Consider the following 27,961-nt stretch of genomic DNA (forward strand, 5'->3'; position numbering starts at 1 on the left):
AAAAAAAAAAAAGAAAACCAATCCAACCGCATTGCCCCTCCCTTCCCCATCCTCCACAACAATGTTTCTCTTCCTCACAAAGATGGCTGGAGGGGCCTGGACATCCCCAGCAGGGTGCATACAGTGTACAAATCCACCAGATCCACATCACAGCTGCAGACCAGAGATGAGAACGTGGGGGGGGGGGGGGGGGGGGGGAAGAAAGCACTGTTGGTAAGATGGAGCCAAGACAGGACAGGATGGAGGATAGGCATGGGGTCTCTTCACAACAGAAAAATGTCCGTCAGGCCAAACACATCTGAACAACCGTTCTGTTCAACTACGAGGCCACCCCCCCCCCTCCCTAGAGTTAACACCACACGCTGATCTCTGCTAATATATATATAAAAAAAAAAAAAATCAAAAGCCCAACTGATCCAAACCCTCCTCTGTCATGATTTCCTCTTGCAATCAACGTCACGTGATCTCGCATCTAAAGTGTCATCTGAGTCGTCAACCTAATCAGAAGTAGACCAGAGTGGGAGAAAGGAAGCCTCCTAACAGCCCGAAATGTGTGCGATTCTGGGGGCAGGCGGGAGGACCAGTGGTGCGAGAGGTCTTCACTCAGGACAGGAGCAAGTCAGTTCACAAGAGCCGGCCTAACCGTTCACGCCACCTGCCGAGCCCCTTTCCTGCTGCCCAAGCCAATCTCTGCCCTCTGTGGGGAAGGATGCAGGTACACTGTGGGTTTCCTAGCACCCTGGCACTGCCTACCCTTTGAGCACGGTCACCTGGGAGACCTGAACAGTTGCCCCCTGTTACACAAACAAACAAACACACAAACACACACACACACACACCCTCACGGATTATCTCTGGGTGGAAATGAGGTGGAAAGGCAAGGAAGGAAGGCTTACAGTGGAGGCTGCAACCAGTCAATCACTCACTCCTCAGCAACTTCACATTTCCTTTCCAGGCAATTAAAAAGACAGAAACGAAATATCTCCTGATTCTCGGTGGACTTGGTTAAAACGTTCAGCGATGGGGGGGGGGGGGTGCGTGTGGCAACTATGCAGTGTTCCATTCCAAGGTAATCGACATGGTGCTGCTCATTTCTCAACATTAGTTCTCTACGTGTCTCGGATTAGTTACTGGAGGAACGAGAGGAAAGACAGCTTCTGCTTACTAAAACACCTTTTTTTTTTTTAAATTAGATTGTTTTTTACTACAAAAAAATTGATTCATCAAAACAAAAACTGCCCTCCAAATACATGTGATTCTACTTGAAAAATAAAGCATGGAAAAAAAATTATATATTGCTATAAAAGAAAATTGCAAACTCAGCAGCGATTTGAATTTCTTTACTTTTATATCTTCATTGTACACTTTTCCATGTACAGCCATGGTTGCTGTGCTGCTCCTCTCCACCACTATCACGAGGGGCTCAACTCAACACAAATACAGAACCCACCATGGACCCTGGGAGAGGAAGGGTGGGGGAGAGGGAGGATGGGAAGGGTGCTATACACAGTGCCCCTGGGTAGCTGCTGTTTGGGACGAGACGCCCCCCCTCTCCCCACACTCCTCCTGATCCTACTGCGGGACAGCCCAGAGGGTGACGTGAGTGAGTCAGTGAGTGAGTGTGAGTAAGCGCGCGCGAGTGGAATTCTTTCCCCCTCCTCAAGGTTCTGGCGGTGTCCCTCAGGGAGTTTGTGACAAGGCAGCCGAGGTCTGCTCTACTTTCCCTCCTCAGGCTTGATGGACTGGGGCTTGATGGGGCCAGTCCGTACGGGTTTGGCCCCGGAGAGGGAGGGGGGCTTCTCTGCTTCTGGCCGCTCGGACTGGACCCCCTGGTGGTTGGGGGCCACGCTGTCGACCGCCTTCCCGCCTCCGTCCACCCTGGCGGGCTTACTGACCGGGGCCTTGAGCTGCTGCTGCTGCTGCTGCTGCTCGGAGAAGAACTTGTGGGTGGACTGGAGCACCTCGGCACGCTGCTTAGCCTGGCGGAAAGACACACCCACAAAGCCCCGTCAGCCCACGGGACATACTGCTTTCGAACAAACCGCAGAATCCCATATGCAGATTCCTCTGCTTCAAATGCGCAGAGATCATTAGGATCATCAGGAGTTAAGGTTTCACAGTAACATAAGCACAGAGGGGAGTTGCTCCCAGCTAACGCTCTGTGTTCACTGACCTTCAGGTCCTGCTCTGCCTTCAGTGCTGCCTGGGTCCCCCGAGGGCCCAGGGGGGGCCCAGGGGGGCCACGGGGTGGGTGCTGAGGCCTGGGGTGGGGCATGAGGCCTGCGCTCAGGGACGGGGACATGGGAGGACCTAGCGGAGTCCTCTGTACCCCTCCGGGAAATGAGCTCGAGTGAGGCGGGCGAACCAGCGGAGAGACAAGGCTGGGCTGAGACAGCATCTGAAGCAAGGGGATGGGGGGGAAGAAGGATTTTGGATGAGCTACGTTTTCTTTGCTTATCCAACAGGCAAAACTGGCTGGTATGCTGTTCAATGGGTACCACCACTGTAGCATAAAAGATAAGAGGCTGGGGTTTCCCCAAATGGATCCCATACTCCTAGTATTTACTGTCATTGAAGATACAAATGTATATATCACTGCCACTGTGCTGCCCCTCACCTGTGGGGTGAACTGCCCTGGGTAGTGCTGGGGGATCCGCATGCCGGCAGAGCCTGACTGGAACTGCTTCTGGTACAACATGCTGTTCATCTTACTGGTCTGGCTGCTGGGGCTGGTGGAGCTCGCCCTGTAGGGTAACATTGGGGTAACATCTGAATTAGCTAGAAAGGTGCTTCTATCAGATCACACATTTCAGTAAAAAAAAAAAAACAAGGAAAAGAAAAGCTTATTTCCTATTAAACAAACTTCAAGAGGAAAAAGAAGTCATTTTGGTTTTATGATTCAAGATGCTTGCATGGTTACTGCAGTTACGATTAGCTGCTGAGCAGCACAGCAAATCCAGGAAGGGATCCCTTCAGAAGCTCAGTCCTGCAGGCCAGAGAAACGATTGTGAAGCAGGGGGGTGTTACCTGAAGGGGCTGGAGGTGGGGGTGGTACTCCGGGCGCTCACTGGAGGGGTACCTGGCTTCACATCCATCCCGCTGCCGAACAGCTTCAAATCCATCTCACACATCTGCACACGGCAACAACACAGCTGCATCAATGGTAACGCATTTGGAAGCAGAAACGATTCTATCTGCGGCACTTGCTGTCTAGCTGGGGGCAACCTTTATGTAGCGGAGCTGAAGTGATTAGCTCGTGTGAGTCCTGCGTAAAGCCTTAGGTAGCGGGTAGCAGGTAGCCGAGTGGTTGCAGCGGCTACGTCACTCCCCCTGAGACCTGGTTAAGTAGCGTTGTTGCCGACAAGCTAACGGCAATTTGCCTTTAGCTCAACTGGCAACGACGCTGGCTTTAAGGGGTTGGCAGCGAGCAGTAAGAACCTCGGTTCGAAACTCGCTCGCTCGCCGGCCCACGTAACATCATATTAAACACACAACGCAAGAGACCACCCGTTACATTTACACGACATCAAAGTGAAGCCAGTCAGCTCAACATCACAAGATGGCTAACTACACGGCACATTCCACATACCACCCAAATTCTTAAGTCATTAAGTCACAGAGAATTAAGACAGGCATGACCTACATTTTGTATGAATACAAATACAAAGAGCCACAAAAAGGCGCACACAGTGAATACAACCCCCTATTAGTAAATTCAATGGTCAGGTCTATTCAATGCTTGTTATTGCTAACTAAGCATTTTAAAAAATCCTTTTAAAATGCAACTACACCTCTTGGGTAACGACGCCCAGTATAGGAAGTATTTTTGAGAGTCTTGCCATCTATTAATAGTCAGCATGGGTGAGGTCACTTACCAATCTCACTGATGACCGGGCCAAGTATTTTTAGAGTGTCAACTTTCATGTCAAGTTTCAAGGCTCTTGCTTAGGTCTATGACTACACAAATATAAGTCTGCAGTAAACGAAATGTTTTCTGTGACAAAACAATGCACCAATAATCATTTAAGTACAGTATATATCTTTAACAGCCCATTTATACACATCCCCTTTAGTGCTGAAGCTTGAGTCATCCTGTTATTCAAAGTGACAAGCTGTTCAGCAGACTGTCAAACACAATCAGCTGTAAAATCTCACAGGAGGTGCAAGCTGCAAACCATGAAGCATTTGTACATGCCGTGGTCTCTTTTTAAACAACCTTCCAAGGCTGGGAACCTACAGAGACTGAACGCAAACGCAGTGTTGTGGTGGTGGTGTGACAGCACTCTCGATGCCTGCTGGCTCTCACCTTGCTGGAGGGCTGCATCATGCTGTGCCCGCTCTGGCCCATGAGCCCGCGGAAGGGCTGGCTGATGGGGGGCTGGCGGCTCAGGCTCTGGGCCTGCGGCTGGGGCGGGGTGGGGGGCAGGGACTGGGGCAAGGCGAGCAGAGGCTGGCCCCCTGTCGACCCAAAGTTTGGCATGGAGAGCTGGGAGCCTGGGAGAGGGACCGTCACCTGCTTGGACATAAAAACCCATAATCCCATTTGTGCTTTTCATTTCTGGCACAAGATGAACTGTCACTGAGCTGAGTGAGTATGAGGGCAAGGTGGTGGGAAAGAGCGTTTACCTGCTGCAGGGCGGAGCTGGGGGACTGGGTGGAGCTGTAATAGCTGCTCTGGCCGTGCTGCTGCACCTGTCCCGAGTACAGGTTCGAGTGCTGACTCAGACCCTGCCGTGCCTGCACACACAACAATGCTGTCAGGAAACAGCTCAAACATAACCACTAGCTGTACAACAGCAGCAACAAAAAAACTACACACTTTGTGATGTATTCAAATAGGTCTGCTTTCCATCAGTGTTTAAACAGAGGTGGAAAAACTCCCCTCACTTCACTGATGCTGAAATGAAAGTGAGTAATTAAAACCAATGACCAGGCTAACCTGCCTACATAACATCTGTGTTATGTGTGAAATGGAGTTAAAGCCCAAGTTATGTTCAGCAGACAGACACAAAGGGAGCAGGACGGACCTGCAGGAGGTGCGTGTCGATGAGCTGCGAGCCGCCCAGGCCGGAAGGCTGGTTGAGCTGCGGCTCAAACAGGATGGGGATGTGCTGGGTGTTGGAGGTCTGCTGGAAGGCCAGGCTGGACTGCGGCTTGCCCAGCTCAGGGGGCTGCACCCCGGGGTAGCTGTGCAGGGCCGTGCCCGACAGCATCATGGGAGACGGCTGCGACAGGCTGTTCTGCATGAAGGCCTGCTGGGACCTGAAAGAGCCACAGAGAAAAGCTCACCACTCTGCAACAGGCTCTTTCAGCTGCACTGCAGGAGGAAATAACTGTTTATGGAGCGAGACACACCTGAATTTACCTAATGTTTTACATTTCCTTCAGCGCCTTCTCATCTAGCTCATACAGAACATTCCAGTACACAGTCTGGTGTTTCATTACATTGCATTAATTTAACAGACACTCTTATCCAGAGCAACATCTGACTCCCAGCCACACACAAGACCCTTGTGAAGGTGCAGCGGAGGCATCCTAGCTCAGTAACAGCAGAACCCACACAGCTGTATGTTCCTGTAAACTCTGACTACGACCCGGGTTAGGGCTGACCTGTAGGGCTGCAGCGAGGAGCTGAAGAGGTCCTGGGGCTGGGAGACGGGAGGGCCGGTGCTCAGGCCCAGCTGGGGCTGGTGCTGGTGCTGGTGCTGACCCTGCAGGGGCGCGTAGATGGGGATGGGGATCTGCTGCACCGCTGTCGGCTGTAAGGAAAAATCACACAATGGAGACTGGGCCTGAGGAGAACCGTCCCATAACCAGGAGAGAGAGAGAGAGCACAGGGTCAATGGCCACGCTCCAGGACTACAGTATGCATACACACACACACACACTGCACGCTCACACAAGGCACTCTGCTTTAGCCGCTTCTACCAGCTCAAGAAGCTTAAACTTAATTTAACCTCAATTAAGTATTTCACCTGCTTTCTAGGCTGATATGGGTGACAGTATTGTTTACAGCCAGCTTGCTGGTAATAACACAAAACACGGTGTGTGCACTCAAAGTCACACAAAGCTCTTTGCCAGCAGCTGTCCAGAACGGGCAATTCTCCCTATACCCTACAGCCTGTCCCAAGAAGGGTGCCCTCACATGGCAGTGGCTGGAGTTTCAGAAGCAGGTAGCACACACCATGAAAAGGCAAGTAGGAGTGAGCTTGGGTGGGACTCTGGATGTAACATTAGGCACACAATGCTGAGCCCACAGGGAGCCCTGAGAAGCCAGCTGATGCCCTGGCCTCAGAGACTCACCAGCAACAGGCAGGTTAGCTCTTACTGAACACAGAGCGAGCAGTGTTAAGCCATCACCCAGCTCTGAGTCAGACAGGCGGGTTTGCACTGGTCGTACCTGTGATAGTCCAGGCTGAAAGCCCTGCTGTTGGGCCAGAGAAGGGGGCGCAAGGCGGGGGTGCGCTGTACCGAAGAGGTGGCCGGTGTCCATGTAGAAGGCTGGGATCTGGGCTGCAGAACCTGGGCAGACATCAGACATAATCAGTTCCACAGCAGGCCAGTGCACACTGCTTACAAAGAGAAAGAGATCTTCAGAACTAACTTTGCGCCACCACCATATATTTGTTTCCATTAAAACAATGCAAAATAAATATAGATGTTTTATCATGTAAGCACTTATCTGAATAAACGCAAAGACGGATACTCTGTCAGATGGTTCTCTGCCACACTCATGGCCACCATCTCCAGTGCTCCAATAAACTCTTACACACCAGGTCAATTCACAGCCAACTGGGAATCATCCTCATTAACTGCTTTATTCCTGTAGCTCAATATGTCAATCCTGTAACTGGGGGGCCACTGTAATATGGAGTGAGTGTTTGAGGTCAGTGTTCCCAGGGTAACTGGCACCTGGGTGTGAATCATGAGAGAGAGATGAGGGTGTGGGTGCTGGTTTGGGGCTGGAGGAGGGGACTCACCTGCTGCAGCTGCAGACTGGGATACGAAGACCTGCGGCGTCTGCTGCTGCTGGGGGAGGAGGGAGGGCACGCAGCCCAGCTGGGAGAAGCTGCCCCCCGACATGCCCCCGCCCTGCAGCTGCTGCGGCTTCACCTTGCAGATGTTGGGTGGGTCCGACGCAGTGGTAGTCTTCGTGCTCAGGGAGGAAGTGGTGTACGTCCCAGACCCTGGCAACACACACACACACACACACACACTTCTTAAAAAGGGAACTTGCATTCAAACCAGAGACAACTTTGTAACATGAAAGTAGATTAGTGTATTTGGCATTGTATAAGATGCACTTCATGGATTTAGAGTAATTATTATTACCATGGAAAGATATCAATAAAGAATAATGTATTTCTTAGAAAACCAGCATAAAGTATCTACCTGTAATAATTAATTTAGAAGCAAACAAAATTCCTTAAAAATATTTCTGTGCAAATGTGCTTTAGTATGCAACTTAACACAACCCACTATCCACATTATATTATTCTTTGTATGAAACAGAAAGTAATTTTATTGGGCACTTTTGAGAGGGGTGGAACCCAAACCCTGCAGCAAATCTGCTTCATGTTTAATATTTAATACTGTAGAAGAGCCTGAAGGCACAAAGAACCCCACCAACACCCAGACTGGGAGGCTCACCTGACAGGGAGGTGCTGGGGGTGACGGAGGCCACGGGGATCTGAGCCATGGAGGCACTGGAGAAGGAGCTGTAGGAGGCGCTGCCTCCGCCGCCACCGCTGGTGATGGGCGAGGCCGAGGAGGTGACCGGCGAGCTCTTCTCTCCGAGGCTAGGAGAGTTCTCCCACGCTTTACGTGCCGACTCCATCTATCCATTCAGGAGAGAGTAATGGGCAGGGTTAAGGCAGGCAACCAATCAGAGGTAACCAATACTATTCGATACAGTCGACAGACAGTAGACGTCTACTGAGCTGGGATTATGCTACCCCCGAAACAGCCCTTCCTCTGAGACGGACAGAAGTAACACAGAGGCCTTGATGTCCATGCTTGCGAGTTCAGTGCCAGACGGGTTAATGGGTGCAGAGTGTGGAAGGGAAAGCAGGTCTCTTACCTTGAGGGTGAGGTCCACTGTGGCAGGGGAGACTGTAGTGAGGCTGGAGCTCTGCTGCAGGGCCTCTCTGCGGGGCAGTGGGAGGGCATGGGGCAGGGCCACCTGAGGGACGCACAGTCAAAAGGCTCATTATCACGGTCCTGGATAAGCCAACTGGTGTCAAAAGCAAAGTTCTTGGGCTGCTGTGTCTGTGTGTCGGTGAGGAATCTCACATTGGCCACCAGGCTCTCCTCTATCTTGCTGCCTCCTGTGGGGACACTGTCGGCCAGCGATGAGGACGGGGTGGTGTAGTCCGTCACAGACTCCTGGCGGAAACAAAGCGGAAGGCCATTAGCACACAGCACCAGCAGCTGTTCAACAGTAAATATCACCTCTCGGCAATACGCACAAAGACATTTCAATTGTGCGTCCCCTAAACAAGAAAACATCCCGAACGGATTCCTCTCATTAGTCCTCAAAAGCACCTCAATGCTGACCAGCACAAAGAATGCTAGAGGTAGGTATCCCTCTTTTAAGATGCACACAGAAAATGACAACAACTGGTAAAGGTATGCCAGTTTATGAGACGTCACAGTGGTCTCATATTCACCTTGGAGCCACTGCTGTACTCCGCGGATGGAGCAGTGATCATGCCCTCTATGTCGCCTCCCAGCTCTGGAACCTTGTTTTCCTTGGTTGGGGAGCTGGAGTCGGCCCCCCTGCTGCCCCCCGGGCCGCCCTTGTCGGGCCCCTCGCCCTCCGACTGCCGGCCGTCCTTGGCCTTGCGGTTCTTCAGGGAGCGCTCCTTTCCGATGGGGCCCGGCTTGTACTCCTTCGTCTCTGGGGGACTGAGCTCTGGAAGCTGGGGGGTGAGAGCGGGAAGAGTTAAACAGAGCACTGCCAATGGGACCATAAGATTCCCATCCTGTGTAAGGCAAAGAGCTTAAGGTGGCCACTGGCTAGGGTAATTAACCACAGGCATTTAACAGAGTTGTCAAACATACTGCGCGCCTGTGCACATCTCACTGATTGAGACAAACTGGGGTTTTCAGTAATTAGGAGGAAATCGGGAGAGGCTGAGGTAAGAGACCGGATAAAGGTATGGGCAGAGGAAGGTGGGGGGTTTCCGCGGTGACAGGCTGAGGGGGAGGGTGCGGCCGGTACCTTCTGTGCCTTTATGGGCCCGGCGCGGGGCTGCTTCTGTCTCTGCTCTTTGGGCTCCGGCAGCTTGTTCTCGGCGCCCTTGTCCAGCAGAGCGGGCACGCCGTCACTGTCCGTGCTGCCTGCCGAGGACGGGGCCCCGAACTGGATGCTGTCCATGCCCAGCTCCACAGCCCCTTCCGTTCCAGGCTTCACTCCCTGTTCCCGCACCATATCCAAACAATTAACCTTCTGACTTTTCACATCCCATCCACTCATCAGATAAAAATAGCATGCTATTTAAAAACCAACTCCTCTGAAAGCATTTCAAGCAGCCGTGCACAAGTCGATGGATACATCACTAAATTAAATCAGCTGGCTGAAGCATTCATCCACGTTAGGTAGGTGGAGGCCCATTCTCTCGGTTGGTAGCAGACAGCAAGCCTAATCTATAACTCACCATTGACAAACGCTTAATCGATACAGTTCCAAAACCACATTCATTAACTATGACTTGCATTCATATTCCCAGTGATGTCATTTGGCACTGACATACCCATCCATCACCAACCCTGCAAACACGTGCACTCTTGCGCATATATATACGCAGACACACGCAGCTAGACGTGTCTCTTAACAGCTCGGCTGCAAAAGGCCACAGAGTGATGGTGACCAGATGTATAGTCTCCGTTAGCGCACCTCTGGAGTGACGGTGCCAGTGAAGGACGTGAGTGGCTTGTTCCAGGCACTGACTGAGGGGGGCTGGGGAGGGCTGATGGGTCCCACTGAAAAATAAATGCATGCAACCCAAATCAGTCTTTAAAGATACTTCACCTTTGAAAGGCAGTACAGTATACAAGTAAAAGGATATATTACCAAGTATTAAAAAACATTAATATCTTGCCACTTATCTAAAGCTCAACGCAACTCAATAAAGCAAGAGTTCAAGAGTGTACCCGTTTCAAAGAACAGGCATCTCTGAAGGAGCTGTTAGCAGACACTCACATTTTTTAATGTCTGAGAGGACAGCCGAGCCTGCCACCTTGTTTTCCCAGAGCTCTGTGCCCAGGGTGCTGTGGGACTGGCCAGCGGGCAGAGTCTTCCCAGAGAAGTCCACAGAGCTGGGCAGGGCTACAGAGCCTTCCTGGGGCTGTGCTTGGCCTGTTGGCTGAGAGGGGGTCTGGTGTGTGGGCTGGGGAGCTGCAATCGCTGGCTGCTGCTGCTGTTGCTGCTGTTGTTGCTGCTGCTGCTGCTGCTGCTGCTTCTTTGCGAATCTAGGAGGCAGCTTAGAACCTCCACCTCTTCCCTTCTCACTGGAGCCCTTCTTACTCCAGTTCTAACAATAAGAGGCAAGGAAGCCAATCAGAAATGAAGAAACCAGTGTACATCAAGGGTCTTCCATGAGACTCCTAACCTATTCTTTTCATGTCAGATTCCCTGGCTCTGATGGCCAGGTTCACACACAACTCCTGGCCCACCAGCAGTAACAGACTGCACTCAGTGCAGCTGCAGCAAGGGGGACACGCTAACACATTCAGATGCTGTATAAACAGAGTCAGAGTTAATGTCTGTATAGGGCTCAGTTGTAGAAATCCTACACCATGCGCAGCCCTGCCATTGGACTGGGAGGAATGCTCGTTTTTTCCCTAAACAAAACCTTAATTAGCAGATTAGGCCAATCGGTCAGATTATCACTTCTACCACTGTATAAAATGGACATTTTCCCCCTCAAAAGTGCCCCCTGTGATCTCCCTGTGACCTACATACGAATTGAGTAATTATTAACTGACACTTGGTGGGTTTTAGAAGTCAAAATAATGTAAGTTACTTAAGCCACACTGCCAGCAAGGAGTAATACTATTTTCCAAAAGAAAGTAGAAACTACCCTGATATTCTAAATATTATGGAATGTTGTTCTTCCACAAATCAGAGACATGGCAATACTTGTGACTGCCAGTCTTGCCTGTACACTTGGGCCAGTTTGTATAATGACTACATGTGTATGTGGAAGATGTGTTTATGACACATTGACACTGTTTACCATTGGTTTGCTTATCCACACCAGGGATCCAAACCCACAAATGGCCGTAAAGGAGGACATAGACACCAAAGGCCAATGTGGAAAAGTGCAGCTGAGGAGGCATATTACAGCTTCTGGTGCATCATCAGCAACATTTAAGGAGAAATTGAGACATTATATTTGACTATGACAGACACTATTTTTGAGGGGCAAATTTGCTATCAAATATGGTAATATTCTTCTTCAGCTAAGACTTTCTCACCCCTGTACAAACAGTGCTTTTTTCCCATTTGGCAACTAGTTTGCATTCCTTTTGAAAGTCAATGTTTATATTTCATACGGTGCTTATGTTTTAATTATTAAAGTTAAGATGCCTTAGTGGTAATTTAAATAAATATTTTTCCTTTTCTGATTTGCTGATGTTGGCTTCTGCCACAGTAAGAGATCTCAATAAAATACAGGAAAATTTCCCCCGTTTCCATTTCCTTAAACACAATGCTGGGTGCATCTGCTACACTGACGAGTCTTAGGCTGTGGTCAATAAGGCTCAGGCAGTAGTGATGAGTGTAAGGCGTTCATGGGCACCTGTATGGTCAGCTCCTCTTTCTTCCTCCTCTCCTCGTCCTGCAGCCGCTTCTGCTGCTTGCGGGACACCACCTCCGTGAACCCATCGTCGTTGGTGCTGGACTGGGGGTCTTCCAGGGTCGTCACTTCCGGGTGGTCATCGATGATTACCACACCTGCGGCAACACAGGTAGTGATGCGAGTTTTTTCATCTGTACAGGACAAGCCAGCTTCTGTGCCAGTTTTGTGTAATGGATTTAAAATAAGTAAAAACCCACAACATTCACAAAAAGTTACAGTATGGGACTGCTGAGGACAGTCAGCAGCTGCTGAGCTGGACGGGAGGGCTGGAGCATGAACACTCACTGGCATAGTTGTTGAGGTCAAACTGGGACAGAGCATCCGCCTTCTCCTTGGGCTTCTTAGCAGCTTGCTTGGCCTCTTCCTTGCGGCGGGCGGTGGAATCCTTGCCGGATCGCTGGCCCGGGCCTCCGTGGGCGACATCCGGGTTCTGGGCGGCACTGCTGGTTGGATCGATACCAGTCAGTTCCTGGGCCAGCTCCTCGAGCGGCCTGAGGATAAAGACCCCCAGAGACAGAGAATCGGAGCGACACAGAGTCCAGAGAGGGATAGAAAAGAAAAGACAGACAGGACAGGCTCGCCACTTTGACACTAGCAAGCCCAGCAGAACTAGCAATATGCCAATTAGAAAAACACCACATGCGCTATTCCGTGAAGCCAGTTTTACAGATATCTCTTATGCCACGATTTTTTGCTCAAGCTGGATATAGATGCAGGGCTGGAAAAGCGTGGGGCTGAATCATTCAACCCACTCCATTCTGAATGCTGAATTTCTCTGGACTTCGTACAGGATAAGAGAACCGGCACCAGGGATGAATTGCATCTTACCGTCTGCTTATTCACAAAGACCAAAACAAGCGGATGGTGACCTTGGTGGTCTTTTATTATGAGCTGACTCCATAAACAGAAATATCAGAAACAGACCAAGGACTGCATGCTCTAAAAGACTAAGCTTACTGGGAGCTATTCACAGAAATTGAACCCACATTGCCTTATTTACAATGGAAAAAAATGCCAGCATTAGACACTTTACTTTTTATGCCATGAACGGTTGTAAACGTACTTGCACAGATGAGCATCTTTAAGGCAGATTAAGACATGGCGAAACCTCTGAAATTACGATGTTAATGACCGAATAGATAGATCAGGAACCTTGTCATGATCAACGCAGTCGTCACATGGTTAATCAGAACATGCAAGCATTTGTCAAAGAAGCAGGACAGACAGGAGAGTAAAATAAAACATTGAAGAGCATATGGAAGCAGCACAAATGAGGGGGCAGCTGAAGGCACCAAAGATACCATAAAAGGAAACAATAGTGCAGGCAAATGGTAAAGAGAAGCAGTGAACCCACGAACAGCGAGTTTATCAAGGATGTGTCAGTAGTGATGTGATGCAGCTTCATTTGAAGGCATAATCAGACATTTACTCTAGAAGTTTCCTGTTTTCAAGTCCCGTCCTGTCATACACTCACCCTCTGCGTGCTGCTTTGGCTCCGGAACCTCCCCGCCGCTCCCCCTTGCCTCCTGCGTACCCCCGGCCCGGTTTGGCCCCGCTGTTACCCCTCCGGTTCTGCCTGTCCACGGGGCGCTGGCTGGAGAAGCTCCTCTTGGCAGTGGTGGCTGGCTCCCGTTTGGGGGTGACCCCTCCCTCCCCAGAGCCCTTGCACTGCGCCCCTGCTCCCTGAGGGGTCGTAGCGGAGCTGGCAGGGGCAGCGCTCGCGGGCTCCAGGGCCTCCTTCCTCTCCTCGCGTTCTCTCCTCTCGTTGAAGTCGCTGCTCTCGGAGGCAGTCTCCCACTCCTCGTTCGCCTGGTCCGATGAGTTCTGGTTGGACAAATCGGGCGACTTGCTCCCGGCAGCGACGGAGGTCGAGCCGATGTCAGGCGATGCCGCTCCGACGGCGGGGAGCTCGGGGGCGCCGCCTTCGGCCGGCGTCGCTGCGCCTCCCGGTGCCTTGGAGAGGGTGGGAGATAGGGAGTCCGGAGCGGGCGTCTCCACCACGGCTTCCCCGGCCATCACGGCGGCCTCGCGCTCCTTCAGCCTGCGGAAGCGCGGGGGTTTGTCCTGCCTGGGGGGGCGGGCAGGGCGGGGCCTGCGGGGTCGCTCCCGGCTGCTCGGCCCCGCCTCTCCGAATTTCTTGCCCTCGTATTTAGGTGTCCGCCTTTCTGCTGCGGGGTTGTCAAACCTCGAGGTGTCGGCGTCCTCAGGGCGGAAGGTCTCCATAGGTTTGGAAGGCCACTGTGAGGACTCTCTGATGCCAGCCCTCCTGAGAGGGACCGACCTAGGGGTGCCCCGCTCCCTGCCTGACCCCCTGCGGCTGTATAATCCTCCTCTTCCTCGGCGGGAGGGCTCTCCTTTGGGCAGGAAGCCGGGTTTGGGCCGGCCCTCGTCCTCGCGGGAGCCGACTTTGTCGGCCATGTGAGGCGGGCAGAAGGACGACGCCCCCCCCGCCAGTCCCGAAGCAGCTTTGGATCCGCGCCGCGCCTCGGGCAGGTCCCGGCGGAGCGGGCGGCTGGGCTTGGCGCTGGGCTCGCGGTCGGAGGCGCCCGTGTCACTGGCGGACTCGTGCCCCTCGCTCTCCGAGTCCGTGTCCGAGCCGCGCCTGCGGCGGCGCTTTGGCATCACCTCGAAGTCGGAGCTCTCGCTGCGGGTCTCGCTCTCCTCCCTGCAGCGGAAGCCCACGCCCCCTGAGGCGGACAGGGGCAGGTCTGAGCGGGACCGCGACTCTCTGTAGGGGTACTCCCCCCGACTGCGGCCCCGGCTCCCCCTCCCTCGCCCACTGTAACTTCCGCGGTAGCTGCGGCCCCGGGAGTAATACTCCCCTCGGCCGCGGCCCCTGTGGCTCAGATCGGCGGGCCAGTCTCTGTCTCGCTCTTTGTCTCTTTCTCTCTCCCTCTCCCGGTCCCTCTCGCGCTCCTCCCTGCGGTAGGCCCTGGGAGGCAGGTTGGACTCCTTGCGAGAGGGCAGTTTGGGTTCGGGGTGCTTGTCTATCGCTGGGGGTTTGTCCGCTTTCTCCTCCTGGGGCGCCGGCGCTTGTGTCCCCGCCGGTGGCTGGGCTGCACGAGGCTTCACCGCCTCCTCCAGCTCGGGGGTGGTGGGCTGCTCCCTCTTGGCCTCGCTGGGGGGCTTCTGGCTCTCGGACACGGCAGCGGCGGCGGACGCGGCCTTGGCGCCGGTGTCCTTTTTGGCACGGTCGCCGCGCTCGTGCCGCTCCTCCCTCTCCTTCCTCTGCTCGCGCTCCTCCTTCATGTCTCTCAGGACGGGCTTCTTGATGGGTCCCGAGCGGCGAACCGGCCTCTCCCCGGCCGCCCCCTCCCTGCGCCCCGTTCCCGAGCGCGGGGCCCAGCGGACGTCCGACTTCTGCTTGCTAGAGGCCGATAGGGGCAACTTGTCGACCTTGTGCGGGCCCTCTGCGGGCGGGGTGGCCCTGTCTCTGCCCGAGGGTCCTTGAGAGAAGGGGACTTCTTTGCGGCACTTGTCATCCGCCGGCTCTGGGGTGTCTGGGAGGTCCTGTGACTTTGGGGGAGCCGGGACACCCTCGAAGCGTGGCTCGTCCAGTTTTAAGGAGTGGCTGGACCCCTGCGAGATGCTCCTCTTCAGCAGGGACCGACCCAGGCTCTCCACCTCCTCTCCGCAGGCCAGGCTGGCTTCCTGGGGCTCGAACACCGCCCCTCCAGGGCCCCTGTCCGTCTGCAACAGGCCTGTCGCCTCTTCCGGACCGCAGCTGAAGGCCGACAGGGGTTCAGAGGAGTCCCGGAAAAAGTCGCTCTTCCCCCTTGGCTCGAGAGGGCTGTGCTCCTGGGAGTAAACAGCAGGGACCCCCCTTTCCATCTCCAGGCCTGAATCCATCCTGCAAAGGAGAGGAGACAGAGGCCATGAGGGACAACTTCCCCTTTCAAGATGTTTTTAATGGTGCCCATATAAAATCAAGTAAAGAAAACAGAAGCCAAGAAAATACCACTATGACATGATCAGGTTTTATTCCTGTGAAAAGCAGAATTAGAGGCCTCCTTTACCTTGGCTCCTTGGTGTCGTCCCGTCCTTTGGGGGGTGTGACAGAGGGTATGGGTTCGGTTTGGGGATATGGGTCAGAGCCCCACACCATGCGCGGCTCGCTGGGGTGCCCATGCTCCCGGATGGGTCGGGTCAGGTGGTCAAACGAGTCCGAGCCAGAACTGGTACCATCTGCAGCGTCTCTCCGCACCAGCTGCTTTGGGGGTATCCTCCCTGTGGGATGCAGAGCAAGGACCTGTTACCACTCAAAATCTTTCCTGGCTGAGCTGGAGCAAAATGAATCACACCAATTTCCAAATGAACACGAAACTTTAAAATTACCCAGCAGCCCGATCAGAGTTAATGTACCTGGGTGCATGGGAGGCATGTCCAAAGGAGGGCGGCCTGACATCATGCGGGGATCCATGTAGGACTGCATCATCAGCCAGCGGGGGTCAAAGCCCATGGAGGCCAGGTGCTGGGGGTGAGGTCCAAGGGGCTGATAGAGAGAGCGATGCTGTGGGGGGGGTCCTGGGGCCCCGGAGGGAGAGACTGCACCCCCCTGTTGCTGCTGTGGTGGCTGCTGCTGCTGCTGTTGCTGTTGCTGCCACTGCTGTTGTTGTTGCTTCAGCTGCTCCTGTAAGCCAAGCAGCAAAGGGTTAACTCCATGGTTAACTTCAGTACACTCCCTCTAAACTAACGTTCATACAGGTATGTACCCCGAATGACCACTTCTGTATTTAGGCTAACTCATCTATAGTCAAGAGCGAGAGGGGTTCATTTGTGACTGATCTCACTGAGAATCAGCCTTCATTCATCGCTTGAGGCACCCGTACCTGCTGCCTCAGAAAGCGAGGGGGCAGAGATTTCTGGAACTGTTTGGAGTATCCGGAGGTGAGGGAGGGGCGCACCGCCGAGCCAGACTCTCCCTCTGCCTCAGAGGTCAGCGTAGGGGCGTCTTCCTGGCTGGAGGGGTCCACACGAGGCAAGGCCATCAGGGGCTCCTCTGCTGCGAACACACAGAGCCCAGTCAGAAGCCTGTCTGTGAGCTGTGAGAGTGTGCTGGAGGCACAGTCGGCAGTGTACCGTAGTGGTTAAGGAACAGGACTCATGACCAAAAGGTTGCCGGTGTGATTCCCTGCCGGGGCACTGCTGTTGTACCCTTGGGCAGGGCACCTAACCCACAATTGCCTCAGTAAATATCCAACTGTATAAATGGATAACACTGTTTAAAAAAAAACTAACTGGATAAAAGCATCTGCTAAATGCCCATAATGTCATGTAATGTAATGAGGGGGAGGAGGACCCCATCATCTCCTTACCTCGGTTCTCCTCCGTGCCGAAGCTCTCTCTCACAGGCCTCTCGGGCACGCTCTCCTCAGTCGCGGAGGCGTCCCCGTCTCCGCCCTGCTCCCGCGCCGGCCCCTCCGAGGCGTCCGGCTGGTGAGGCACGAACTCCCGCTCCTTCTCCTCCTGCTCGCCGGGCTCCGGCTTGTCCCGCGTGGGGGTGGCTGCAGGAGGCGGGGCCTGCTGCTGCTGCTGCGGGAGGGAGGGCTCGGCGACGGAGCCGCTGGACTCCTCCTGCGGCGTGGGCGAGGGCTGCGCCTCGGTGGGGCGGAGCTTCTCGTTGAGCCGCTTGAGTTTCTCCGCGCAGGCCGCCAGCCGCTGCACCTCCATGCGGCGCTCCTCCTCCTCCCGCCGCCTCCGCGCCCGCTCCACAGCCTCCGACAGCTCCGACTGCGTCTTGCGCTTCTGGCGCCAGGCTTCCAGGTCGTCCTCCCCGGCAGGGGGAGCCGTGGCCTGCTTTCCCGGCCGAGGGGCGCCTCCGGCCATGCCGCGTCCCGGAGCCTGTCCCTGGAGGAAAGCGGGAGCGATCCCGGGTTAGACCACAGGACACATTCACCGAGGGCACTTTTGCTCCAAACGCAGTCTTTCCGCTGACCTGGTAATCCGGGCCCGTCTTGCCGTACTGCCCCCTGCTGCCAGGGGATGGCGCTCTGGGGTCTCCGCTGTCCGCCCAAGAGTCCTTGGTCGCCCCTCGCTCCTCTGCCCCCTCTTTCCAGCCCTCTGAGCCATCGGTGCTGCGTGGTCGCATGCGCTCCACTTTGCTCATCCACTCCCTGCACACAGAAGGTACAGGGAAGTTCAAATAAAAAGTAGCTTCCAACTGTAAGTGGGCACTGATCTTAGGGCTGGGCGATACAGACCAAAAATCATATCTCGGTATTTTTAGGCTGAATGGTGATACACGATATATATCGCGCTATTTTCTACGAAGCGGGATAAATGTTCAGTTGTAAGTCAAAGCCACATGTGAGATGTCACAAGCAGTTTTATTAAAACAGACTGTGATTAAAATAAAATGCAAAGACAGGGTTTCCTTCCCTGTTTGAAAATATACAGCTGCAAAACATGCAAATGAAAAATTATATTGGCAGCTTGGACCAGCACTGTGTCTCCCTACGTGTTGCAGGAGAACTTGCGTGATCGAGTGGGGCCGGGTTTGCGCACAGACGTAGAGGGAGAGTGGGGGCGGGGTTGCGCGGAGAATGTGATGGTACGCTTTCGCTCTCATTCAGGTTGTATGGGGGTGAAATTTGCTCCGATTGGGTGAAATCAGAGCGAATCTGGTGAAGCAAGCGAAATTGAGATGGCGAATGCCCAACTTTATGCAAATAAGTACCATGTGAGAACCAACCAGTTCAGCGTGTGATGTGTTTGGTATGTGACATTCTCTAGAGAGGCAGGAGTAAGTGTACTGTTCTAGAACATATTGATGTGTGCACAGTATAATTTAATTGGCTATATATTGGCTATAATATATATATATATATATATATATATATATATATGGATATACCGCACAGCCCTAACTGATCTCTAATCCACATGGTCAAAAGGTACGAAACTAATGCACGTTTTCATACATCACTTGCAAACACAGTGTACACAGCATTGTGGAATAAATAATGTCAACCCAATATTGCTTAAGCTTGAATTGACAAACAAAAAATAGGATTAAGGCCGGGTCAGACCCCCTGCAGTGAACTCACCAGTTGTCCCCTTTTTCCTTTCCAGCCTGATTCTCCTCATCATCACTGAAGTTCAGCTTTTCTGTGTAGTCAACCTCCATCTGGGCTCCTAAACAGCAGTGAACAGCTCTGTGATGTTCTGCGTTATTTGAATTTACCTGTTAGTCGCCCCCCCACCCCCGATACCTCAGCTCCCTCAGCCCCTTCACACTCACCTGCCCAGCCCTCATCAGCCTCTGTGTCCAAGTTGTCCAGCTCCTTAAGCTCCGTGGCACTGATGATGGAGGGCCGGTCAGGGTCCTGAAGCCAGGACTGAGAGTGACCTTGCGGGGGCCTCCCGGCAGCTCTGGGGCCCCTGCAGACGGAAGGAGTCGTCACATTTCATACTGTCACCTCAATCATCCAAGGGTGAATCCCTTTCGTCAGTGTCAAAACAACAAATATAGCACCGACATCTTTTTACCATGATGGGACTTGTCTCCACCTATTCTCCATGAACTCCTGGTCACATTTACATTATATGCCATGTGGCAAAAAATTCAGAGAATGCTATGCATATAAAAAACAATAAAAAAAATGTATATCCTGATCATTTAGCAGTGGAAACGCTTGTCTGAGGAAGATAAGATTTCAGTCTAAATCTCCTATGAACTAACTTACTTCAAAAAGACAAAAACCAATCAATCCAAATTCAATAAACTAAAAAAAGCAGTATGACACCAATGTTTGGTCACACAATGTCTAAGGAAATACAAACACAGACACAATCTACACACTACCAGTGAATCAACCTTATGAAAGCTTTTTCATTTCCTTTCATCTGAGGTACACGTTTTCTTTATTTTCTTTTTTCTTCTATTTGTCAAACGGTAATTTCACTTTCCACAAACACTGCTACATCAGTACACACTGAAATCAGATGCAGGCTGAGGAATCTGAAATGTCAAGCAGGCGGGCAACTCACTTTGCTCCATCTTGCTGCGGCGCAGAGTATCTGAAGTTGCCTTGCACTGGGGGAAAGGGCATCCTAGGGTAAGCGTGGAACATCTACAAGAGAAGGGAGAAACATTTAGTACATACCATAATGGACAACCCTCTCCGGGTGCAGGGCCTCATTTCCCAGAGGCCCCCTATCCGGCATCTGGGGTGAAACATTTTAAATATTCCCTTGAATCGAAAGATAATCATCTGATTTATCTCAGAGTACCTCTAACCACCCAGGTCATGTAATGTCACTTACATAAGGTGGCATTATGCCTCTGAACTGAGGGTGAAACTGGGGTGGCACGCCCCCCGGAGGCTGCTGGCCCCCGTTGAGCTTGGGCTGGGGAGCAGGGGCAGGCTGGGCGCACTGGGGCAGCCTCTCCCTGGACTCTCGCTTGTCCCTGCTTTCGCCGGGGGCTTTGCGGGGCTCGTCGGCGTCTGCGGTGGGGGAGGGCGTGCCGCGCCCGCCCCCCTCCTCTGCGGCCTTGCTTTCCATCTCAGGAGGGCTAGGTGCCGTGTTCAGATTCCTGCCCCCGCCCTCTCGCCAACTGCCAACATCTACATTAAAGAAAGAAGCATTACTTAAGGAGGGAAAACACACACGCAGAACAATGCTTATCTTGGTAAATTAATTTACATTATACTGGATTAACTGCAGCACAAGCTTTCAATCTAGGGCTGAGGTCCTGGTATCTAAACTCCAACAGGTATGTATGTGAAAGGGAGCCTGAGGAAACGGTCTGGGCTGAGCGCTTACTCTGCGGCCTCAGGCTGGGGCCTGGTCCGTACGGCTCCTCCTCCGGCTCCCCAGGCTTCTCTGACTCCCCAGCTGCCTGCAGGCTGGGGAACTCCTGGTGGAATTGGCTATTCACCCTGGGTGTTCCTGTGACACACAGCAGAGCAACCAGAATGTCTCATTAACGCACTCACACCAGGGGCTGCTATTTCAGTCCAGATTAATATCATTCAAGACATGGATGTTAAAGACTGTTCTTTGTCACTTTGTTTAAAAAGGTGATTCATATATGAATAGAGAAGTTGGTCTGCACTTAATATATAGCAATGACTATAAGGCTGGACAGGGGATTTAAAATAACTATAGGCTACAAATAACTATAGGCTAAAAAACTACACATAAAACAGCTTTGCCATATTCTCTACTAAAATGGTTTAACTTAAACCAATTTATTAAAAGTAGAGTGCAAACCCACAGTTAAAGCACTTAGGAATACATTGTGCCTTTTTTGTAGCAGCTTCACTACTTAAAATGATGGCAACCTGCTTACAGATAACAGGTATAATCACAAACAGTAACTGCGATGTCTCCCTCTAACATTGTATTAAGTGAATCTTTAAAGACAATTTTTATGACAATACTAACATTTTGAGGAGGGCTCAAACCCAACAGGCAGCATGGTGACCTACCGTCTACCGATCCGGATTGCTTATTGTTGGCCCAAGAACGGCTGGCCCCCACAGACACCTCCTGAGACTGAGGCGTCCCTTGCTTGGGCTGGGGAGGAGGGGTTTCTTGTTGCCTGAAACATGAATATGAATGTGCTTTACACACAATGTAACAGAACTAAACATCAAATAGCTTTACTCACAATGAAAATGAACATACCATCGCCAACATGTCCTCCTCAGGGACCACAGACAGTACAGTCAACTGGCCAGCTGTGAAAACTATGCTATCTTAATTATTTTAAGGATCTGCATCAAGGTGTCTGAATCACTGAATGTTTCACAGCAGACTGCTAAATTTCTCAGCATTATCCCTGACATTTGGCATTTGATATCTTAACAGCAATAAGGATCTTGTGCTGCTTCCCTATAAACTACTTATTAGAGAGTACACATGTGAAGAAAACTGATGGGCATTCTTCTTGCTGCTGCTGAACACATTTAAAGCCCACTGGAGCTGTGTGTGTGTGTGAGTGTGAGTGTGTGTGCGCGCCTGTGTAGGGTGGTGGGCTCTCACCGCTCGTCGCCTGGCTGGTCCTGCCGAGAGGCCCAGCCACTGCCGTCCTTGGGTACGATGTTGACGTTGGGATCGTTGCCCTTGTTCTCCGCCTTCAGGCTGGGCAAGTTGGCCGGAGGGGGCATGCGCCGACTGGCAGCAACTTTGCCCAAACTCTGGAGCCCATGTCTGGCAGCCACTGCGGCAGAAAGGAAGTGCGGAGTTTATGCCAATCCAGACACACAGACTGACAACATGCTAAGTAACTTTTCTGAATGGACCATACTGTGCATAGCTGTATGTCCTGACACTCTGCCAGGTGCAAGGGTCCACAGTAGTGTGCATCTGCCCCTCCAAAAAAACATGATTCATGATTCCCACCCATAGAATAGCCTTATTGCAAAACAATCCCAGAACCCTGACCTAAACTATGCTGGTAATGTGCTGTAAGCATGGTTAGAATATGGCAGACTTGCTTTTCTCCTAAATAAATGGGGTGGCCTGGGCCCAAAATGGCAGGGCTTGCATTGTAAGAGCAATAAATTCGCAAGCTAAGCTACTGGCTTAATGTCTGCGAGAAGTGCTTCTACCCACTGTAAATGTTTTACAATAAGTCAAACAGCTTTGTAAAAAATGCCTTCTCTCAGAGAGCCCATAGGATATTAAGTGAGGTGACTGTTTAGTGGGTAGGCAAAATCTTGCATAATGTAACATGGTGCTAAGCACAGTTTTGCAGTTTTAATCAAGTTAAATGAGCAGTTCGTGGACTACTCAATTAAATTGCTTTCAGTTACTAATGAACAGATGAAAGAATTAGCTTTTAACACTGAACACATTTACACAGCATACATATAAAACCGATAATTCAGACTAGAGCAAATGATACATTAGCTACATTTCAGTGAAGTGACAGAGCAGAGCTCAGCTTACCTGCAGTTTTTTGGGTCTCCAGTGACTTGCCTTTGTAGGTGTTGAAGAGGCTAAGGGTTGCGTACTTGGTCTTGCCATCCTTTGCCTTGGTGCTCTGCCCTGACTTCTCTGACATTTCGCTGGAAACTCATTGAGTCTGATCCTCCGGCCTCACCCCTCAGAACCAGCCTCCTAACACAGAAAGCGTGAGCGGGGAGTCAGTCCATGGACGTTACACCGAATCCCCCTGCACTTAACTCACCCTTCAACTGCCCTGTTACCCAAAACCTCCCTCAGCCACATCATGGAGGCTATGAAAATACAGACACATCCTCACACAACCCTTTCATACCAATTTACTGTGGTCACACAGGCTGTGATCCAGTAGTACCAGCTGATCCCTGTGTGTTTAGGCTTTTCTTTGCATACAACTTATTTTTAAGGTTGGAAGAGACCATAAATTTGCACTAGACCCACTCTGTACACCACAAGTCAACAGTTTGCACAACCTGAATGCATTTATGGCTTATGGACACAAAAAAATACCAGTTCTCAGACAGTTAAAGACTGGACATGGGTGGAATCCGAAATGCTGACACAACTAATTTCTGGCCAGAAGTTGAGTTCTGAAACACTGCAACCAGTTAAGTTTCACATAACACTGTTTTAAGGTGGGATTCAATAAAGAACTACTTATATTTTTCTCTGATTGCTAGTAAAGATGTGTTTAAAAGGGACTACATACATGACAGAATAATACGCTTTGTGACAATAACATGATTCAATTACTGTTGAACTACTAAGCAGCACCATCGACTGAAATTAAACCACTGTAGGCTATGAAACAAACTGTAAAACTTGAGATGTTCCACGCAGCAGTCTGAGTCACGTGGGAGACAATGATCGGTGCTGTGCTGCAGTCTGGCAACCTGACAGGAGATTGCTACGTCTTTAAATCACAATACTTGAAATCAGCGAAGCATGCGAGGTTGCTATGACCACGGTTTCTAATAGTGAGGGGCTGACAGTGTCTGGGCCAGAGCGTCCCGCAAACCACATGGGGGCCATTCATAATTGATGGCGCAGTGTCAGGCTCACAGAGCGGCAGCGCGCAGCCAGCGGGACCGGGCCGCCCCGCAGGACTCCCACCGCGGCCTGGCCAGCACGCCGGACACGTTAACAGCACGCATCCAGCACGCCAGGTGCGCTGGAATTTAGCATGCGCCTCATTTGGTAGACAATCCCAGCCGCGTCATCTTTGCTCTCTTCGGCTGTGGAGGAGGAGGAAAAAACAGGATGAACCCCCCCTCCTCCTCCTCCTCACCCCCCCCCCCCCCCCCCAGACGGCTGCATGGCCTGCTGCTCAGTGAGGATACTGTCTCAGCTGCGTCCACACAAAGGCAGAGCAGCTAAAAGGAGACTGTGATAAGAAGCAGAGCAGGCGACCGCAGGCCCACTTCCTCCCGTGCAAAATCAGTCCCTTGTGCCAAGGAGTCAGAGCCGGAGCCCCCCGAGAAGCAAAGTCAGCCAAGGACACTGCCTCCACTCCAAGCCCTGCAACACAGACACATCGCTCCACTCTGCCTGCCCACACCACTGCCGCACCATCTGTGCCACTGTCCTCCTCGAGTCACACCCTCCCCACACACTTAAAACACATCAGATTTATCACACTTTAATTGTGATGCAGTTCTGCGCACTGCTTACAGAAAGAGGGTCCATCACCTTAATGCAAGGATATAAATCAGAGACAGGAAGCAGGAATCACACGTCTTCAGTACTGACTGCGCTTGATAAAACGCCAGCGGCACATGCAAATCTGCAAAGCCCGAAGAGAGGCATCTTCTTGTCCCTGCAGCCCTGGCCACAGTGGGGCTCGGTGGGGCTGGGTGGGATCCCCGCACATCCCTCCTTGTGGATTTGCCTCACCCCTGTTCCCCCAGCCATCTGCCTTCCAGATGTGCGGGCCAATCAGGACAGCCACTGCACTCACAGTGCTGTCACAGCTGACTCACAATTGCCATTACCAAACTGCAGCCCCCCAGGACGGTTAAAAACCTCTGCACTTCACGCACTGCGCTCTGGCTTGCCCGACCCGGACCCCCCCCCACCCCCCACCCCTCCTCCTGCTTTCAACTAATTATAACTCTGCAGTCTGAGCACCTCTCAATATACTATAATGCTGATACACTTTGAATGCTTACCATTAAAGTTATGTAGTTCAAGAAAGGGCATTTACTGTGGGGAAGCACAAGGGGGTATGGGGCAATGTGCGTACACCACTTCCACTTTTTCATGCTCAATTCATTAAATAAATATTTAAATATACTCAAATGAAAGGATTACCATCTGCCCATTACAAAGTGGAATTCCATAGCCACACTGGTGCCTATTAATTAAATCCCAGAAATCACTGGCTTGAACTCAATTCAATGAATTAGTAAACAATGGAACTAACTTATTTAAGTTAATTCACCTCCTTTTGCATAAAAATGAAAATCTTAAATGATATATGATGAACTCTGGGTTCTTGAAAACATAACTAACTAATCTCAACTTTAATTATTAATCATTCCATGATACAGTTACAAATGGATCAGTGTCATTTCCAATAGTATCTCAAATGGATGGCAGGTAAGATCCCCCTTATCCACTAACCCAGTACTACAATATAATTTGATTAGTTTCAGAAGTTTTGGAGAGGTTTGGTACTAGCATATTAATGACTCATGATGGAAAAAATGGGCGTCCTTATCAACAACTGAATGAAATGTGTCAAGAAAATGAAAGTGAAAATGTTTTCTTGGACTAAGTCAAACTTGTAATAATGATTTTAATTATTTCTCTGCAGTTACACAAGCATTCTTTCAAGCTACCTACATAGTTCAGTTAATTACCAGGGATGAGATTGAATATTGAGACCTCAACTTATACTTAATGTTCGTTTATGAATGAAAACAAAAAGAAAATCAGTTTTTTTTCTCGCTCAACAAAACTTGTGAAGAACCTGAGGACCTGCATAAAACACAGTTCATCAAAATGGTCCATTTTGCAGCCTGAAACAGTGAGTGATTGTGGACTCTAAAGTGAGTCACTATTTAAAAGGAACTGGATTTTCACACAGCACTCAGAAAAAAAAATGGTTTTGATCATTCCACCTTGAACTGCAGAATTTTCAAATATCAAATTAACTGCAATATGCACTGCTGTCATTCAAAAGAAATACCCTCAACTTGGAGTGTAGCTTTGCATTTTCCCCAGGCACCCTGCTCTTCTTGACTAAAGCCAGCCTATCCAATGCAGTCTGTATGCTATACCCACAAAAGGGAATATGACTCACAAGACTGCAGTTTCACCAATCTTACTTTTCTTCCTTTGGTCAATTGATGCAAACCTCTGTAAAAATTTCAGGCACAAAGACCAGGCGCCTGGTGTGTCGTGTCATCCCATTAATGGTGTCACTCATTTCTGCATGATTCTGACAACATCACCAGCCGCTTTCTTAAAATGCCTTTCCTTGTGAGGACTTGGCAGAGTACCAACGTCTCTCAGATATAATGCACAATAAGTCACCTTGTGGATGTTATTAAATAGGTCTTCTCACAAAAATATACCTCATAACCTGGTATGTGCTTTCTGCGACTTTGAACTGCAATCCATTATAGTTGCCAATAAAACACCTCACTTTCATTTACAGGAAACTGGTGCGTATCACAGCGGAGACTATCTTCTACATGACAGGTGCAATATGATAGCATTGATGGGAATTTCCTCACAGTAACTGAATGCAGGTAAAATGACCTGTACTTCAATCCGAATATTATGAAAAACGGACACCCCTACAGTCATTAACATTGACGGGAAGGCCTACAAGTATAAAATTGTGACAAAGTTGTTGTGACGGCCTGCCAAGTCGTTCTGGGGACAGACTAAATCTCACTGGTTTGTCGTAACTAAGCAATAACAGTATCTGATTGACTCGCTATCAAGGTGACACTAACACAACTGGAATTTTCGGGAGGATTCGTCAATGGTGTGCTTCATGAGAAAACGTCACCGTATTTTCTTGCGGTTACCTAAAAACGCACACGTTGAAGGTGAATGCTATTGCGACGTCAATAGTTAAGTGTAACCAGCGACATAAAGGCGTTCATTCACAAAAGTCAGGCTCGTGAACGAATGCATTTGCATTTTCAACATCTCCACTAAGTGATCAGTCGGAATTTTGTATCGGATCGCTGAACTGCCTAACTGGGATCCACTGACTTGCGCATAATAGCACACCTGATAGCAATTTGCGCATTGTGCAGGCACGGGCCAGTGTGCAATTTCCTCCGGTCGACTAGACCGGGCAAGCTGATGTTGTCTCTCAATGGACCAGTTCAGGCAGACTGGGTGGGTCAGAGAGGCCCGATGGCCTTAAAAGCCCTAGACACGCTTCAGTGTGCTAGCTAGCTAGTTAGCTAGTTGTGCAGCTAGCTGCACTGTCTGATAACTAGCAGCCTAGCTGGATACTGCGGTAGTTGGCCAAATTCAGTTAGTAATGCCAAATCATCCACTTTCGTTTCGAACTGAAGCGAACTAACTACCTAGTTAGCGAATCTTGTAAACGTTAGCTGGCTAGCTACTTCAACTGTCTGGAACCACCAGGCTCCACACCTTAGTCGGTTCGCCCCTGAAACACAATCACGCTCAGCTCCATCACCGTGGACCTACTCTCTTGCTCGTTATCTCCTTCCCAAGTCCCATCTTTTTCCGGTCCCCCCTAAATCGAACGCCCTTTCGCGGCTCAACATACCTGTCTCCGCCGGTCCCTTCTCTAACTTGTCTCCTGGCCAAAGCCGGTCCAGGCGCTTGTTTCGGCCCGCTTTTTCCTTGTTGTGTGAAACGGCCGGCAGATTACAAAAGCTAGCAAGCTAGCTAAGTCGGCTAGCAACCTACTACTCGCTACCTCCGCTCACTTTGCCGGGGCCCTGTTACTTGAGCTTCCTCCGCGTCTCTCTTGTCAGCTCTCTTCGCGTGGCCCCGCGTTAGCTGGACGATGTCGGATTGTCGGCGTGTGTCTGTCTCCGGTACTCGGGCGTCTCGTTTTCGTTTTCTCCCCCCGTTGTCTCGTGAGAGACGGAGCGGCTGTAGCTTAGTTCAGTGAGGCCCCGCTCGCGCCGCGGCCTGTCGCACAATCAAAGATGGCAGACCGCCAATCCTCAGCTGCCTGACGT

General features: G+C 51.1%; 1 protein-coding gene across 4 annotated transcripts; it reads right to left on the reverse strand.

The window, feature by feature from the left end:
• Positions 1–179: 179 nt before the first annotated feature.
• Positions 180–27,940, reverse strand: prrc2c (proline-rich coiled-coil 2C). Of its 4 annotated transcripts, none has more exons than XM_036516847.1 (34): positions 27,541–27,940; positions 22,764–22,934; positions 21,855–22,032; positions 21,299–21,411; positions 20,631–20,756; positions 20,130–20,431; positions 19,854–19,936; positions 19,105–19,244; positions 18,911–18,998; positions 17,800–17,977; positions 17,180–17,711; positions 16,694–16,866; positions 16,227–16,494; positions 15,881–16,091; positions 13,339–15,714; positions 12,150–12,304; positions 11,805–11,959; positions 10,205–10,535; positions 9,899–9,984; positions 9,224–9,418; positions 8,670–8,921; positions 8,293–8,385; positions 8,081–8,182; positions 7,651–7,837; positions 6,981–7,187; positions 6,401–6,522; positions 5,611–5,759; positions 5,028–5,262; positions 4,627–4,737; positions 4,307–4,513; positions 3,028–3,131; positions 2,618–2,744; positions 2,174–2,398; positions 180–1,979 (listed from the first exon to the last, which is right to left on the reverse strand). In XM_036516847.1, exons 2-34 carry the CDS (start codon positions 22,876–22,878, stop codon positions 1,716–1,718), a joined length of 8,190 nt encoding a protein of 2,729 aa, XP_036372740.1. In that variant the 5' UTR covers positions 22,879–22,934; positions 27,541–27,940; the 3' UTR covers positions 180–1,715. The 4 variants fall into 4 exon arrangements, with proteins under 4 accessions (XP_036372740.1, XP_036372732.1, XP_036372723.1 ...); XM_036516839.1 differs by having other exon boundaries at positions 5,611–5,792; XM_036516830.1 differs by having other exon boundaries at positions 12,150–12,355.
• Between the last annotated feature and the right edge of the window lie 21 nt (positions 27,941–27,961).

This window comes from Megalops cyprinoides, chromosome 2 (assembly GCF_013368585.1).
Source record: "Megalops cyprinoides isolate fMegCyp1 chromosome 2, fMegCyp1.pri, whole genome shotgun sequence".
NCBI classification, from domain to species: domain Eukaryota; kingdom Metazoa; phylum Chordata; class Actinopteri; order Elopiformes; family Megalopidae; genus Megalops; species Megalops cyprinoides.

Excerpts from the sequence above, each read along its gene's own strand:
- prrc2c (XM_036516821.1), bottom strand. The coding sequence starts at position 22,878 with ATGTCAGAGAAGTCAGGGCAGAGCACCAAGGCAAAGGATGGCAAGACC. Across the intron at positions 8,386-8,669 it reads AGTACAGCAGTGGCTCCAAG|GAGTCTGTGACGGACTACAC; the intron begins GTGAATATGAGA and ends TGTTTCCGCCAG. Across the intron at positions 2,745-3,027 it reads CCCACCTCCAGCCCCTTCAG|GGCGAGCTCCACCAGCCCCA; the intron begins GTAACACCCCCC and ends GTTACCCTACAG.